Source organism: Calliphora vicina, chromosome 2 (assembly GCF_958450345.1).
Source record: "Calliphora vicina chromosome 2, idCalVici1.1, whole genome shotgun sequence".
NCBI classification, from domain to species: domain Eukaryota; kingdom Metazoa; phylum Arthropoda; class Insecta; order Diptera; family Calliphoridae; genus Calliphora; species Calliphora vicina.
The window spans coordinates 20,894,572-20,910,221 of record NC_088781.1 but is presented as its reverse complement, the minus strand read 5'-3'; the positions used below and the strand labels follow the sequence as shown (position 1 = coordinate 20,910,221).

The 15,650-nt window shown below is 27.8% G+C and overlaps 2 protein-coding genes across 2 annotated transcripts; both read left to right on the top strand.

Moving 5' to 3' along the window:
* Window positions 1–7,998: 7,998 nt before the first annotated feature.
* LOC135951795 (mannose-P-dolichol utilization defect 1 protein homolog) lies at window positions 7,999–9,247 on the top strand. The gene is made up of 3 exons (XM_065501518.1): window positions 7,999–8,016; window positions 8,133–8,333; window positions 8,397–9,247. Exons 2-3 carry the CDS (start codon window positions 8,249–8,251, stop codon window positions 9,080–9,082), a joined length of 771 nt encoding a protein of 256 aa, XP_065357590.1. The 5' UTR covers window positions 7,999–8,016; window positions 8,133–8,248; the 3' UTR covers window positions 9,083–9,247.
* Window positions 9,248–11,539: 2,292 nt separating this feature from the next.
* On the top strand, window positions 11,540–15,178 carry Ugalt (UDP-galactose transporter). Its single transcript, XM_065501021.1, has 3 exons — window positions 11,540–11,701; window positions 11,793–11,912; window positions 13,975–15,178. Exons 1-3 carry the CDS (start codon window positions 11,689–11,691, stop codon window positions 14,910–14,912), a joined length of 1,071 nt encoding a protein of 356 aa, XP_065357093.1. The 5' UTR covers window positions 11,540–11,688; the 3' UTR covers window positions 14,913–15,178.
* Window positions 15,179–15,650: the final 472 nt, after the last annotated feature.

The window sequence follows — 15,650 nt, the reverse complement described above, 5'->3', positions numbered from 1 at the left end:
TATGTAACGTGACTCTTTTATATATGTATTTATATGTCTTTTGATAAAAATTATTATCAGATTCAAAACTGTGATATCCTTAAATATTTCATATACCACATTGTTTTATAGGTTCGGAACTAATTTTGTTGCAAAATCTCCCAATGGTACCAGCACTTGTTACTGAACTAACACTATATGTGTTATACATATGATATTTATGTACATTGTTGTATGCTGAAAATTTTATTAATTTTTAATTTTATCTCTGGACTGTTTAGAGCAAAAAATTATTCATAAATATGTAAAGACAAATAATGTAAACATATTGATTGATAACTAAGTAAGATTTTCAAATGTTTAAAGGAATTAATTTTATGAGCAAATACGTTTAAAGATTTTTACACAATTATAAAGTATTTATTTGGAAAAATATATATATATCAAATCATGTCAATATTATTTATTATACCCTAGGGAAGATCCTTGTCAAAGCGTACAGCAGTCGGATTTACCATTTCCGATTTTAATGAAATTTACCACATAAATAATATATCCAATATGTTTCTCATATCAGTTACTTTTTTATTGGAAACTCATTCCGATGTAAAAATATCGCGATTTGAAAATTGAAAATTTTTTTAAAATTGTCTAAAATTATATACACATAATTGCCAATAACTTCGAAGCTACTCAAATTCCAACATAATTTTTGATTCCATTTAAAAGGCAAAGATATTGTCCTTAAAATGGTGCGAATAAAATAGTTTACTTCCAAAAGGTTAAAGGTCAAATTTCAAAGTATATATTTCAGTGTAAAAAATATCAAAGATCGCGGTGTTAAAAATTAAAAAAAAATGATATGAGGATACCTAAACTCTCTAATATATTTGTGGAAAAAAATGACGATGGAGACTCGATTAATTCAAGAGTTATAAAGAAAAACGTTATTAAAAGTACGTTTTTTCATATAAATCTTCTTATATATAATAGGCCACACGTTTTTTTGTGGTACACTTTTAAGTATGTTATTGTCCAACAATATTGATGAAACATATATGATTTCCACACAATATAAAAAATATTTAAAAATTTTAGGAAACTAAAAGTTTTAAAAAGCGTTTTAAGAGTGGTCGAATTTCGGCCACCAGGCGTCCTAGTTCATATAAAAATTTAAGCAAAAAGAAAACAGAACACAGTTGAATCAATTTCAATTTATATGGTGCTTAAATTTTTATAAGAATTTATATGAAAAACGTACTTTTAATAACTTTTTTCTTTATAACTCTTGAACTAATCGAGTCTCCAACGAAATTTTTTTGCACGAATATAGTAGAAAGTTTAGGTTTCCTCATAAAATTTTAACCTTTTGGAAGTAAACAATTTTATTCAAACCATTTTAAGGACAATATCTTTGCCTTTTAAATGGAATCAAAAAATATGTTGGACTTTGAGTAGCTTCAAAGTTATGGGCAATTATGTGTATATAATTTTAGACAATTTTAAAAAAAAATTCAATTTTCAAATCGCGATATTTTTGAAATGGAAAGGTTCTCCGATGAAATAGTCATAGATTTGAGGAACCCTTTGGAACCGTAATATAAATACAAATTTGATTTCAATAATAGAGTTTATTGAAATATATATTGTAACGTTTTTACCTTTTAAAAACGGTGGTTTATTTCCTTTAGTAGTTCAAAATTGTAACAACTCTTTAATGGTGGGTCAATTATGCTGATTTTCAATACCAAAATATCTGATATATTGATAAAACATTCAACTCCATATGATATCTGGTAGCATTGCTAAATAAACTACGTTTCACAAATACAAATTTTGAGTTTGAAAACCGTTTTCGACCTAATACCTTTAAACTATTGCTTGCCTATTCATATTAGTAGTATTACTTTGCAAGTACTCCTATTGTTAAATTTATTTTAATTTCAAATCAGATATACATTTATTTGTGTATGCCAACAACAATCATATCATTCAAACATAATATTTTTCATAATATTTGTATGAAAGTTCAAAACAAATAACATTTTTAGCTTTAATTTAAGGTTTTTCCTTTTGTAGTCCTGTTCGTCAGATAAAATATCATTCAAATACAAGTTAAAGTTTTCTCTTACTTTGTTCTAAGTGCATTTTGTTTCTAGCAGAGAAGGGCAGTGTTTTTTTGGCTGTCAGAATTCAATCACTAATAGGGATGAAAGACAAACAGTGAAAGAGAACTCTTTTGTTTAAAAAATTTGTTATTTATTTAGTGAATCCGTTAGTGTAAAACACTTTCACTGCCAAACTACAAATCCGAAATGAATGAGGTTAATGTGGATTGTACATTATTGTCTTAAGCAGTTTGGTATTGAAAAATCGGTTTACTAGATTAAAAGTTATATCTCAAAATGTGAGACAACAAGGAAGATTTGAAAAAAAGAGAGTGATTCTTATATCAATTCTTGAAAATTTTATTTATAATTCTAAGTCACTAAAGGTTGTCTATACCTTGCTCCTGCATCTCAAAAAAAAACTCTTATCAACCAGAGAATACAAAAAAAAAAGAATATAAAAATCAATTGTTATTCTTATAAATATGATACAAGAATGAGAATGACTGATTGAAATATGTTCGTACTGTGGCCGTAGAATTTGTTGCAATTTGTTGCTGATATTATTGCTGTTGCAACAGCAATCTGATTATTGTGTATAGTCATATTTTTACTATTTCAATGTTATTTTCTAACAACCTTTGGACAGGGTGTTTTAGCATGATATGGAATTTAATTCACTAAACAACATTATTTTCAATGACTACTTCATTACATCTGCATTACTTAGAAGTAGTTTGGTAATGTCTGACATATAATAGATTACAAATGATAGATTACTTTCGGTATTTCATCCCTTCTCTCTATGTCTGTATCAGAGCTGTAAATGAATCATTCTTTTTGATTTTAATTCGTTACGAATTAGCTAAATTTTGAATTAATTATTTTCACAACAAAAAGAATTGAATGAAATTTTAATCAATTCACACGAATTAGGCAGAAATGAATTTCAATTTATTTCCAATTCAAATGAATTTGTAAAAATGAGTTGAAATTCGTTTTCAATTCAAATGAATTAAATTCAAAATCAATTCAATTCGAATGAACTGGAAATGAATTGCAATTCACTTTGACAAATTCATTTGAATTGGAAATGATTTGAAATTCATTTTTATCAAATTCATTTTGACTCAAATTTCTTTCAATTAATTTTTTTGTGTGAATGATTCGCGAATTAATGATTCATTTACAGCTCCTGAGTTTTGAAACTCTCATTTCTGATCCCAGCATCACAGTCTTGATTTTATAGATTTATACAAAGCTCAATAACAGTTTTTATTCAATATCTGTGTACATAATATTATTGTACATTTTACCCTTACACATACTACAATAATATATTTTTTTTCATATTTTTTTGCTGCAATTTGTTCAGAAATACTACATACATAATAGCAAAACAAAATACAATCCTATCAAAATGATAATAATACGTATAATAATAGAAGATGATATGGACTTTTCTATGCCTTCATAGTTTCCACTGCAACTGGGAAAAACCATAATATTATTGTGTATTATTTATGTAGTTTTCTATTACAATTGAGTCCTTGTCCAGGGCAGTAGTAATAAAAATATGAAAATCGAAAAATTAATCTCATTATAAATAAGAGGTTGGCTACCGATCCGAAACGGTTAAACGGAATTATTCGGTAAGGGTGGGTAGCTTAGCGGTAAAACAACCACCTTAATATTTATAAAGAACTCTATTTCCTAATTTAAATACAAATAAAACAGTTTCAGTTAATTTTTTCTAATAAATTCGTTTTCCATATTCAAAATCTTCTCCCACTTTTACCCGCCTCTGACCAGGTCATAGTTAACTTCGTTATGCATAAATAGTTAGGAAAATATAATTGAATTAAAAAACTAGCAACATGATTTCAACAATAATAAGCGGATCTACTGCAAAGAATCACAGAACAAAAATATTTAACAAAAAAAATCAAAATTAAAGCCTTGCCCTGGCAGTATAAAATTAAAACTTTAAGTTGAATGAATGTTTAATATAAAGAATACATATGTACTCAAATTGACAAATCCTTTTGGAAATTATGAAAATGTAATTTGTTACTTACTAAATGAAATAATAAAATTTTTAAATTTCTAAAAAATACATCCATATTTACAGTGGCTATAAAATGTTTTCGTAGGTTTTTCAAAATAAAGAGCATCAAAGTTGTAGTACACCATTTCCAATTGTATTTCAGAAATTTCTAATTGTATTTCAATAGCAATACCAATCGAATTTGTTTTATTAAAGTTCAAACAATAACGAAAATTGTATACAATTATCAAAATTATCAAATTCAAAACTTAAAATTCTGTAGACAATATCAGAAAAATTTTGTTTTTGAGCACATGAACCAGTTCAATGTGTGATAAATATTTGAATTGAAATATACATAGTTTTTTCCATAGAATAAATACATAGAACGGAAGGAGCGATATATATTGAAAAATTACTCTCTTTTCACACATACGGGTGATACAACAACAAAATACATGCAATACATTCTCATGAATTAGGTTTTTGTCAACAGACTTAGGTTTTTGGCTCTCAGTTACCTATCTAGTTGTTGTCTATGGTTTTTTCTGTGTGGAAAATTCTAAAATACAATTAGAAACTTTTTAAGTATAAATTAAAACTTCTGAAATACAAATGGAAATTCCTGAAATACAACTGGAAATTTCTGAAATACAATTAGAAAATTTTTAAATATAATTGGAAATTAAAAAAAAAAAATTATTTTCTTTTCAAAATTTAAAAAAAAAATAATTTTTTAGTGAAAATAATTGTATGGAAAATTTTTTTTTTAAATATTAGTGAATTTTATAAAAAGCAAGTAAGAGTGCAATATTCGGCTGTGCCGAATCTTATATACCATTCACCAAATTATACTTCAGAATTTTAAATATTTTTAAGTAAACAAAATTTAATTTTTTTTCCAGTTGTTTTTTTCATTTTTTGGAAAATTTTTTTTTCGATTGTTATTTAAAATTTTTAATTTTTTTTTTTTTAAATTTAAAATTTATTTTTGTTTTTTCAATTTTTTTTTTGTGAAAAAAATTCGGGTTAAAATTTTTTTTTTTCCGATTTTGACCCATTGTAGGTCCAACTTACTATGGTCTTATATACGTCGTTGCAAATGTCTTTGAAATATCTATCATTAGATATCCATATTGTCTATATTAATGCCTTAGTAATCCAGATATACAGTGGTGGCCACCAATTTAAGACAAATACTTGCATTTTTTTCATCAACTGAATTTTAAGTGCGATAGAGCCAAAATAAAAGGACCTCTAAGGGTATGAAATTTATTATTAATGTTTCTAGTTTCTGGAAAATGTTTGGAAAAATCGGTAAAACATATATGGACAAAGATATGTGGAAATACGTTGACCCACCTCAGCGAACATCCGCTGTTAATAACATGATATGACCGAAACTAATGGAAATAAAAATACGAAATTTGGTCTGAATATTTTATAATAATAAAAATATAATGATATAAATGTGAGAAAATATGTTTATTTAAAAAAAAAAATTTTTGGTCAAGCTGTATAAAAATTTTATGTGTTCGTGGTGAATATGTATGAATTGACACAGTCGTATAAAACACATTTGTGTGTTAAAACAGTCCTCATGCATACATATGTGTGGAAATATTTGAAAAAATAATTGACAATCACGTGGAATTTAGCAAACTATTTTTGTCTTAAATTCGTGGCCACCACTGTAGGTCAAAAATAGGTAAAAAATCGAGGTTGTCTTGGTTTTTTCCTCATTTCTCAGCCATTTGTGGACCGATTTTGCTGATTTTAAATAGCAAAATTCACGAAAGCATGTCTGACAGAATTATTAAAGATTTGGATCCCAAGATATCTGGGGTCTTCAGAAAATTGATTTCAACAGACAGACGGACAGACAGACGGACATGGCTTAATGGATTCCGCTATCTATAAGGATCCAGAATATATATACTTTATAGCAGTGGTGCCCGAAATCACAATTCCCTAGCACGCGTAATAGGGCAAGAAAATTCTGCTGACGTTACTTTGATACACATACACTATAAGCTTACTTGTGCGTTTTCTTATAATGATCATGTGTTTGTTGCTTTGTTTTCATCTCAGAGAACAAAATCAAATCAAATTCTCCGCTGTTCTTATAATGATCATGTGTTTGTTGCTTTGATTTCATCTCACAGAACAAAATCAAATTAAATTCTCCGCTGTTTTACCAACACAACCAAAGCTTTGATGGTATGTGTTCGGGCACCACTGCTTTATAGGGTCGGAAATGAAAAATGTAGAAATTACAAACGGAATGAAAAACTTATATATACCCTTCTCACGAAGGTGAAGGGTATAAAAATGGACCTAATGCAGTATTTGAGAAGTCTAAAACTATATTCACTAAATTGCCTTTCTAATGAAACCAGTTTGGTGCTCATGGGTTGGATGGATTGTAAATGTCAGAGGTAAGGTCGGATTAAGGTGAAGAAAATTGTTCAAATTTGAGTACAGACTTGCTTGTGCACTGCAAGCATAGAGAAAACACATAGAGCGGAAACTCTCCTGTCAAAGACCTAACTCAGTTGTCAAAAACCTAAGTGGTGAGAATGTATTAGTAAAAAAAACTATGTGAAAACAAAAACAACACTCTTTTTTGAGTAATTTTTTTTGTTTGGGTTTTTTTCGAGTTTCCGCTCTATGCAAGTTTGTTTTTTCATTCATATTTTTGAAAATTAATCCTTTTATTTTTTTTCTTGTTTTAGGTTCAAAATTTGAACCCAAAGACCCGAATTTGTTCTATTTCGTAGAAACATTTTTCTACTCCACTGTTTGCATTTTATTTACGTCAGTACAAAGTACTATTTATAGAACAAATGAAAATCCATTATTAATTTCAAAGCTGCTTATTTGAGTACATAATTATTTTCTACATGCTTGACTAGCATCCATAGTTTCGTATTACATATTTGGAATTGTTTGACATATTTTTGGGTCAATTTGAAGAATATTATTAAGCACATATAAATACTATAGTTTAATTAAAGAATATAGATTTATTCCAAAAAAAATATTATACGAACAATATGTATTGTATATGGAAAACATATTAACCCCCATTAACACGAAGCCTGGTTATGCGTTAACTAATAGTTATACTGTCGGTTAAAATTATTTTTGTATGAAAACTGTCAGTTTAACTATTAGTTAACACATAACCAGACTTCGTGTTACTGGGGGTAAGAGACAATAATGAGTAAAATTTTGTTTTCAATACTGAGTTTTTGTAAGAGTGCCTTTATCTCAACAATGTAACAATATATTCTAGAGCTTTCATTTGTTATACATTAAACATTTGTTATACATTAAACATTAAATACAATGTAGAACATGTAATTTTTTAGGTTTAACATTTTCAAACTTCAAAATTTCAGTATTTAATAGATTATGTTTTTTGTACATATCATTTCTGAGATATCAGCACTTTTATCAAAAAACCCAATATGAAAAAGTTATTTTTAATTATAAAATATGGAGATATTATATGTTATATATTCAAACTATAAAATTATAAAACTTCAAAACTAAAATATTCTTGTAAATAAATTCAAATTTCAACAGAATATAACAGTTTTTTAAATAACTATACAAGCATTTTAAAATATGGCATCTCTATTCAGTTGAATTTTAATAACCCTGTTTTTATACATTCTCTTTATACTTCATTCTTAAAACATTTTCTCTAATTTTCTCTTTCATACTTTTTTTATCATTCTCTTTTACTACAGCTGTCAAAAGCGGCATATATTTTCCGAAAATTGTTGTTGTTGTGTGTTGCTCTTGCATTTATTTAATTGATTAGAAACAAAATCAAATTGTGTGATTACAATTACGTGTACGATTTAGTAGTGGGTGCGTAAATTAAAAGGAAAAATAAATTGAATCTAAAGATAACAACTTCATTGTTAACTCATTAAATTGACCACAGAAAATGAGCACAACTGATTGATTTTTTTCTTTTATTATAGAAAGAAGTTCAAAAGTACAACCAAAGCCACAGGGAAACGTGTCAAACCGGCTGCAGCGAAGCAAAACTAAAATTAATATTTCAACAAATTCATTAAGGAGGCTATAAATCTTCAAAATGGAGGCTATCAAGAAAGGAGCTTTGTTTTTAATGAGTGAAAAATGTTTTGACAATTATTTCCTAGAGCAAAATTATTTTGATGGTAAGTGCAGATGAGGTTTTTTATAGAATTGTTTTTACCTTTTACATTTATTTTCTATTGCAGTTCCTTGCTTTAAGGCTTTGCTAAGTAAAGGCCTAGGTTTGGCCATTATTGCCGGTTCTTTGTTGGTTAAAGTACCTCAGGTTTTGAAGATCCTTAAGAACAAATCTGGTGAAGGCATTAATCTAATTTCCGTGTTATTAGATTTGACCGCCATTACCTTTCACATGGCCTACAGCTACGTAAACGGTTTCCCTTTCAGTTCCTGGGGTGATAATACATTTTTGGCCTTTCAAACAATGGCCATTGCAGCTCTAGTCATGTTCTTTAGCGGTGCCAAAGCCAAAGCTTTAGCTTTCATTCTCTTTTACGCAACGTGTGTGTATGTTTTATGTTCCGGCTTGACTCCTTTCAATGTACTGGTTACCGTACAAAGTTGTACTATACCCATTCTGTTGGTGGGTAAATTATCTCAAGCCTGGACTAACTACAAAAATGGATCCACTGGCCAGCTATCAGCAGCCACTGTATTCTTGCTCTTTGCCGGTTCTTTGGCTCGCATTTTCACTTCACTCCAGGAAACAGGCGACAAGATGATGGTCATTACATTCTGTGCTTCGTCATTTGCTAACGGCGTCATTGTTAGCCAAATGTTGTACTATTGGAATAAGAGCGACGCCAAGGCTGCTCCCAAGAAGGGTGCTAAGCAAGCGGCTGCCAAAAAATCAAAGAGCAAGAAAGTCGATTAAATGGGCTAAAGGAGAGAGAGTCACAAACAAAAGACACATTAGTTAACAGCTAAAGTAAATAATAATTTTAAAAGGTTTTAAATTAAATCTAGTAAGCAGCATGCACGTTTTATAATTTTCCAATAAACGTTTCAACATTTTTTGTTTAAAAAGATAAACATGAAAGGAAGTTTTTATTAATTTAAATTGGGTATATCTAAACACTAAGGAGAAGGGTTCTTAAGAATCAGCAATGTTTCAATAATGCAATAGTATGTTTGAAAAATGTTTAAAGTGTTTAAAATATTCTCTAAATCAAGCATAAACCTATTGATTATGTTTGAAAATTCAAAAACCTTAAACTTATGATCGAACATTTTAGAAAGCTGTTAAAATAATCTCTAAATCATGAATAAACCTAATGGCAAAGCAATATTATGTTCGAAAATTAAATTCGAAAATTCTAACTTATGTTCGAAAATAATCTTTAAATCATGAGGGTTTATAAAAAAATAATTTTAGTATCAAATTTAAAAAAAAAATAAATGTTTATGAATTTTTAGTATTTTCAAGCAGTTTCAAAAAAACACAATTTTATTTAAAGCTATTTAAAGATGGCCATGAACTTTAAATCAAACTATTTTACAATTTACAGAGTAAACAAGTAAGAAAGTATGGTTGGTCAAGCCCGACCATATAATACCCTACAATAAGTAAAGGAGCAAAAACATTTTTTAAAAATGTCAATAATTTATATTCGTGAGTTTCGTGATTTTCGGAAAAGGGCCTTATATGGGAGCTATGACCAATGATGAACCAATCTTCATGGTGATTGGTCGTGTGATTTATGTATTTATGAAAGTTATTTATGTTGATTTTCGGAAGCGGGTTTTATATGAATGTTTTACACACAAGGTGGTGTAGGGTATAAAAATAAGTTGACAAAGTTTGTGCCTATTTTATTATATTTTAAATTTTGTAGATTTCAATAAACTCCATTATTGAGATTACGGTAGCTTAGCGGTAACGGTAATTTATGTATTGTATATCAAATTTCCATACAAAATTTGTTTTATAAACAATGTATCAACTATTGGTCTTCTTTCTTTAAGATAGTTTTGTCCAAATTTTTGTTTAAATAAACTATATTTTATTAATTTTAACTTGAATATAAATTTATTCGATTAATCGAGAATTATTGATCGAATAAGTTGTTATTCTAAATTGAAAAATGTTTTTCATTCGAATACATATTTACTAGAGTATCCAAACCCGAAAACCGTTTTTTTCATCTTTGTAAACTCCACCGGTTTCGGGTTTTTTGAGAAACCGATTTTTATAAGACGGTTAACCGGTTTTAATGCAATATATTTTCTAAAGCTCATTCAAACATCTTTATGAAAAACTTTGATACCATTTTTAAAAATATTGATTTGTTTTATAGAAAATTAAAGCATTTGATAATATTTCGTAAAAGATATAAAAAATAGCATAAATATAGAGCCTTAAGAATTAAAAAATGCAAAATTTCCGAAGATTTAGTTCACAATTTCATATTAAATAAAAATTTAATTTATACCGGTTAACAGGTTTTTTTGAAGACAAAAACCTAAACCGTTTAATCAGTTTTTTTAAAAGGCAATAATCAAAACCAGTTTTTTCAAAAACTTTTCGGTTAAACCGGTTTTTCAAATTTGCCGTTTTTTTGGACACTCTAATATTTACTTAAATATGTATGAAACACTATATTTTATGAAAATTTTATCAGCAAATACAAAATTTTATCTCAAAAAAAAAAACGGAAGTGGTGTTTTTTCTATACAAAAACAACTAATATAAAGTATACGCCATAAATAACCCAAATACATACCCATGTAGTTGTTCTTATTAATTAAAATAAACAAAAAACAATATTTATCTCAAAAAATTCAAACTAAAGTTGAACAATTTAAAAGTACATGAAATTATAGGTGATGCCCACTGCCGGAAAAAGCCAAAACACAAAGTTAAAATTAGAAAGAAACTAATTGCCTATACGATTAAAACAAAACTAAAATTAATTGAAATATAAAACTAACAAACGTACAATGTAATTAATATAGAGTCCAAATTGTTGAAAAAATATATACTTTATCTAATAAACAATACAAAACCCGCTATTTTATTTCAAATGGCGCATTTTTTCTAACTACAGTGTTTGTTGTTTTTGCATTTTCTTATTTAAAACAACCACAACAACAAAACCAACACTTTTCGATAAACGTCAAATATTGTGTTGTTCTCTTTAGTAAATACTCTGTTTTTGTATTTCCTTTTCTTTTCGGTTTAAAATTTTGTGTGTTTTTGTTATTTTGTTTACGTGGATGGTAAATGAAGAAGAGTTGTCGAACAACGTCAAAAGAGTAAAGTGGTTGAATAAAGAAGTATAAAATTTCTTTTTCAACATTTTCTTTTATTAAAAATACTTTATTTTATTTAGTTTAAACGAAAAAAGATTTATAACATGTTTATTTTATAAATAACAAATAAAAATATATAAAACAAATAAGATTTATTTCAAAAAAACTAAAAGAAAATAATAGTGTGTGTGTGTCTGTTACCAACTTTGAAGAAAACTTTAATTCATCATGAATATTCACAGTAAGTTAGTTACACCTGCTGTAATAACAATAATATTTAATTACTTTGTGTTCAATGGTATTTAATGATTTATTATGTTTTTTAATTTCAGTGAATGCCAATCATTTAAAATACATTAGTTTAATAACTTTAACATTGCAAAATGCCGTTTTGGGCTTATCCATGCGTTATGCCCGCACACGACCCGGTGATAGATTTCTAAGTTCAACGGGTGAGTATGGAGAAGGAGGCAAAGTGTTGACATCAACACTTGGTGTATGGAAATTTTTATTTGTTGGCACCCTATTTGAATAGATGAAGAATATTAGTTTTGTTACTATTTTGTTAATGTAGTTCAAATCATTTGAATTAAGTTTAAAATTTTAGTTCGAAATAAATATGTATGTACCTATTTCGATAGACATTTCTTAGAAATTAGTCAAATTGGTTCTAAGCTTCTAAGCTACAGAAGAAAGACATTAAAGCTCTTAAAATTAAACTTTTTACAGAAAAAATTATTATGCTGCAAATGTTAATTTTATCAAAAAAATAGATTTTAAATTTTACTAAAAATTTTTCTAAAAAAGCAAATATTAAATTTATTATAGCCAAAATGCTTAGGTAAATATTAATTTAGTTAGATGCTGTTTTTTTATTTACTTAACAGCATATGGTTTTTTGCTAATTTGTATTTGTAAACGTGTTATTTTAAACATTGATGATGAAGACGTCGTATTTCTATGTACTTGATATCTTATTTTTTGTTTCCACTGAAAAATTGCAACATTCAGTTAGTTATCTTCAATTTGGCATTGAGAAATATATGATGTCTTCGTTTTTTTTTTTACAAGCACTTAAAGTTGAGTGTACGTTTCTTAATTACTTTATAGATATACTAAAAAATCAATTGCATGAGCCAATACCAAAATGTTTTAACATTAATGAAATTTACACAGGAATTTAGCAAGAACAACAATAATTTGAGCTATACAACAATAAATTTGAAACAACCCGAACTGAGAACTCATTAAAAATTACACTTTCGTTACTGAATTTAGTCTTTTGTAAAGTATAATTTGCATATGCGATGAACATAAAAATATACTGCAACTTTATAACTTTATTAAAAGCTTTTTGATGAAAAGATTAGTATTAGTATTAGATTTTTAGTAAAAAAGCTTATTTAACGAAATAGTTTTTTTTTTAATTTTTTTTTATATCCCTTTTTTGAAAAACATTTTTTTGGTTTAAAAGCTTTTTTTTGTGAAGACTGATAATGAAAAAGTCATTTTGTCCAAAGCTTTTTTGATCTAAAAGCTTTTCAAGTCTAAAAGGATTTTTATTCTAAAAGCTTTTATAAAGTCTAAAGCTTTTCTAGTCATAAAGCTTTTTTAGTCTTAAAGCTCTTCTAGCTAAATATCTGTTTTATCCAAAAACCTTTTTTGTATAAATGCTTTTCAAGTTTAAAAGCCTTTCTAGTCAAAAAGCTTTTTTAAAGTCTAAAAGCCTTTCTAGTCTAAAAGCTTTTCTAGCCAAAAAGCTTTTTTAAAGTCTAAAAGCTTTTCTAGTCAAAAAGCTTCTTTAAAGTCTAAAAGCTTTTCTAGTCAAAATGCCTTTTTAAAGTCAAAAAGCTTTTTTAAAGTCTAAAAGCTTTTCTAGTCAACAAGCTTTTTTAAAGTTTAAAATTCTAGCGAAAAAGATTTTTTAAAGTCTAAAAGCTTTTCTATTCAAAAACTTTTTTTAGTTTAAAAGTCTTAAAGCTCTTCTAGTAAAATAGCTATTTTAGACAAAAAACTTTTTAAGCTAAAAGCTTTATTATCCAAAAAGCTTTTTTGGTCATAAATATTTTTAGTCAAAATGCTTTGTTAGTCTAAAAGCTTTTTTAGTTTAAACTGTTTTCTAGCGAAAAAGCTTTTATAGTATAAAACAGTTTCAAAAAGTCAAAAAACTTGTTTAAGAATAAAATCAAAAAGCTGATTTATTCTCAAATCTTATCTAGTCAAACAGCTTTTTTAGTCTAAAACCTTTTCTCATCCAAAAGCGTTTTTAGATTAAAAGTTTTTCAATTTATAAAGCCTATTTGGTGAAAAATATTTTTTGTGAATTAGGCTAATTTAGAAAAAAGCTAAACATTTAAAAAATGTTTAAGAGAAGAAAGCTTTTATAGTTAGTGTGTAAATCTTTTTTAGATAATAAAGCATTTTCAGCAAATAAAACTTTTTCTCTTTGTTATTCACTTAAACAAAAACTTTTTTACATCATAATAATCATTTCTCTCTCCCCTATAATTTCAGCTGTCCTCATGTCTGAGGTTGTTAAACTTGTCACCTGCCTGTTTCTAGTATTCAATGAAGAGGGCAAAGATGTCCAGAAATTCATAAAAACTTTGCACAAAACCATTATTGCCAATCCCATGGATACATTGAAAGTTTGCGTACCCTCTCTAGTATACATTGTGCAAAACAATCTACTCTATGTATCCGCTTCACATTTGGATGCGGCCACCTATCAAGTAACATATCAATTGAAAATTCTCACAACCGCCATGTTTGCCGTAGTGATATTAAGGAAAAAGCTGTTAACCACACAATGGGGAGCTTTAATCTTACTGCTAATGGGTGTTATACTAGTGCAATTGGCTCAATCAGTAACCGATGGAGCTGCAGCAACAGCATCTTCAGCTGCCGCCTCTACTGGACCCGAACAAAAACCTTTATTGGGTCTGCTAGCAGCTTTGGGTGCTTGTTTCCTGTCCGGTTTTGCTGGCATATACTTTGAAAAGATCCTTAAAGGTGCAGATATTTCCGTGTGGATGCGTAATGTCCAACTGTCCTTATTGAGCATACCCTTTGGTACCATCACTTGTTTCGTTAGTGATTATACGAAAATTTTCGAACATGGTTTCTTCTTTGGTTATGATCTATTCATTTGGTACTTAATATTCCTACAGGCAGGCGGTGGTTTAATTGTGGCCGTTGTGGTTAAATATGCCGATAATATTTTAAAGGGCTTTGCCACCTCTTTGGCCATTATTATCTCCTGTGTGGCTTCAATTTACATTTTCAACTTTAATCTAACTTTACAATTTACTTTTGGTGCCGCCTTGGTCATTGCTTCGATATTTATGTACGGCTATGATCCCAAGAAGGCCACTAATACAGCAGGGCCCATTAAAATTGTTACCGGCTCAAATCATCTGCCTCATCCAGATGAAGAAAAACTTTTACCTTAAATTGTTTTATTAATTAATTGTGTGTCTAATATTTAAGCAGTTTTATCCTTTTGTTTTAGTGTTCTATTAGAATTTATACAGTATTTAATAAATAAGCCTTCACACCTATAATGACTTAAGTAAATAGTAATGTAATAAATCTCACAATATTTTATGCGTACAATTAAAGAAAATACGAAAAAAAACTACTTCTACTGTACATACTGTTGTGTATAAATGCCAAGTAATAATAAAAATATAATTTTTATTTATTCATAAAAAATAAAGGTTTGTTTTATTTGATTCATAACAAAGGTGCGAAAGAATTAATTCTATTGTCTATTGCCGAAATCAAAATAAATTTTATCTAATTTTTTTTAATTCCTAAATGTTTCGAAAACTCTAAAGCTCTCATGGAATTTTTAATTGCAAAATCGTTTTCCAGTAAATCTATATATATAAAAATGAAATGGTCCATGTATGTAATGACATCACGTGAGAACGACTGGAGCGATTTGGCTGATATTTTTTTATTTGATTCGAAATTTTCAGGAGATGGTTTGTAAAGAAAAAAAATTCCGGATAAAGCTTGGACTTTTTTTGGAGTCCGTCAACTGTAATAAAAATTTTTATTTTATTTGCAAATAAATAAGAACAGTCAGGTTTATGTGCGTTGCAGAAACTTGAAGAACTAACATTAGTAAATGCTAGTTCTTCAAGTTTCGAATAAAATCTGCTTTTCTAAGTAGAAACGGAAAC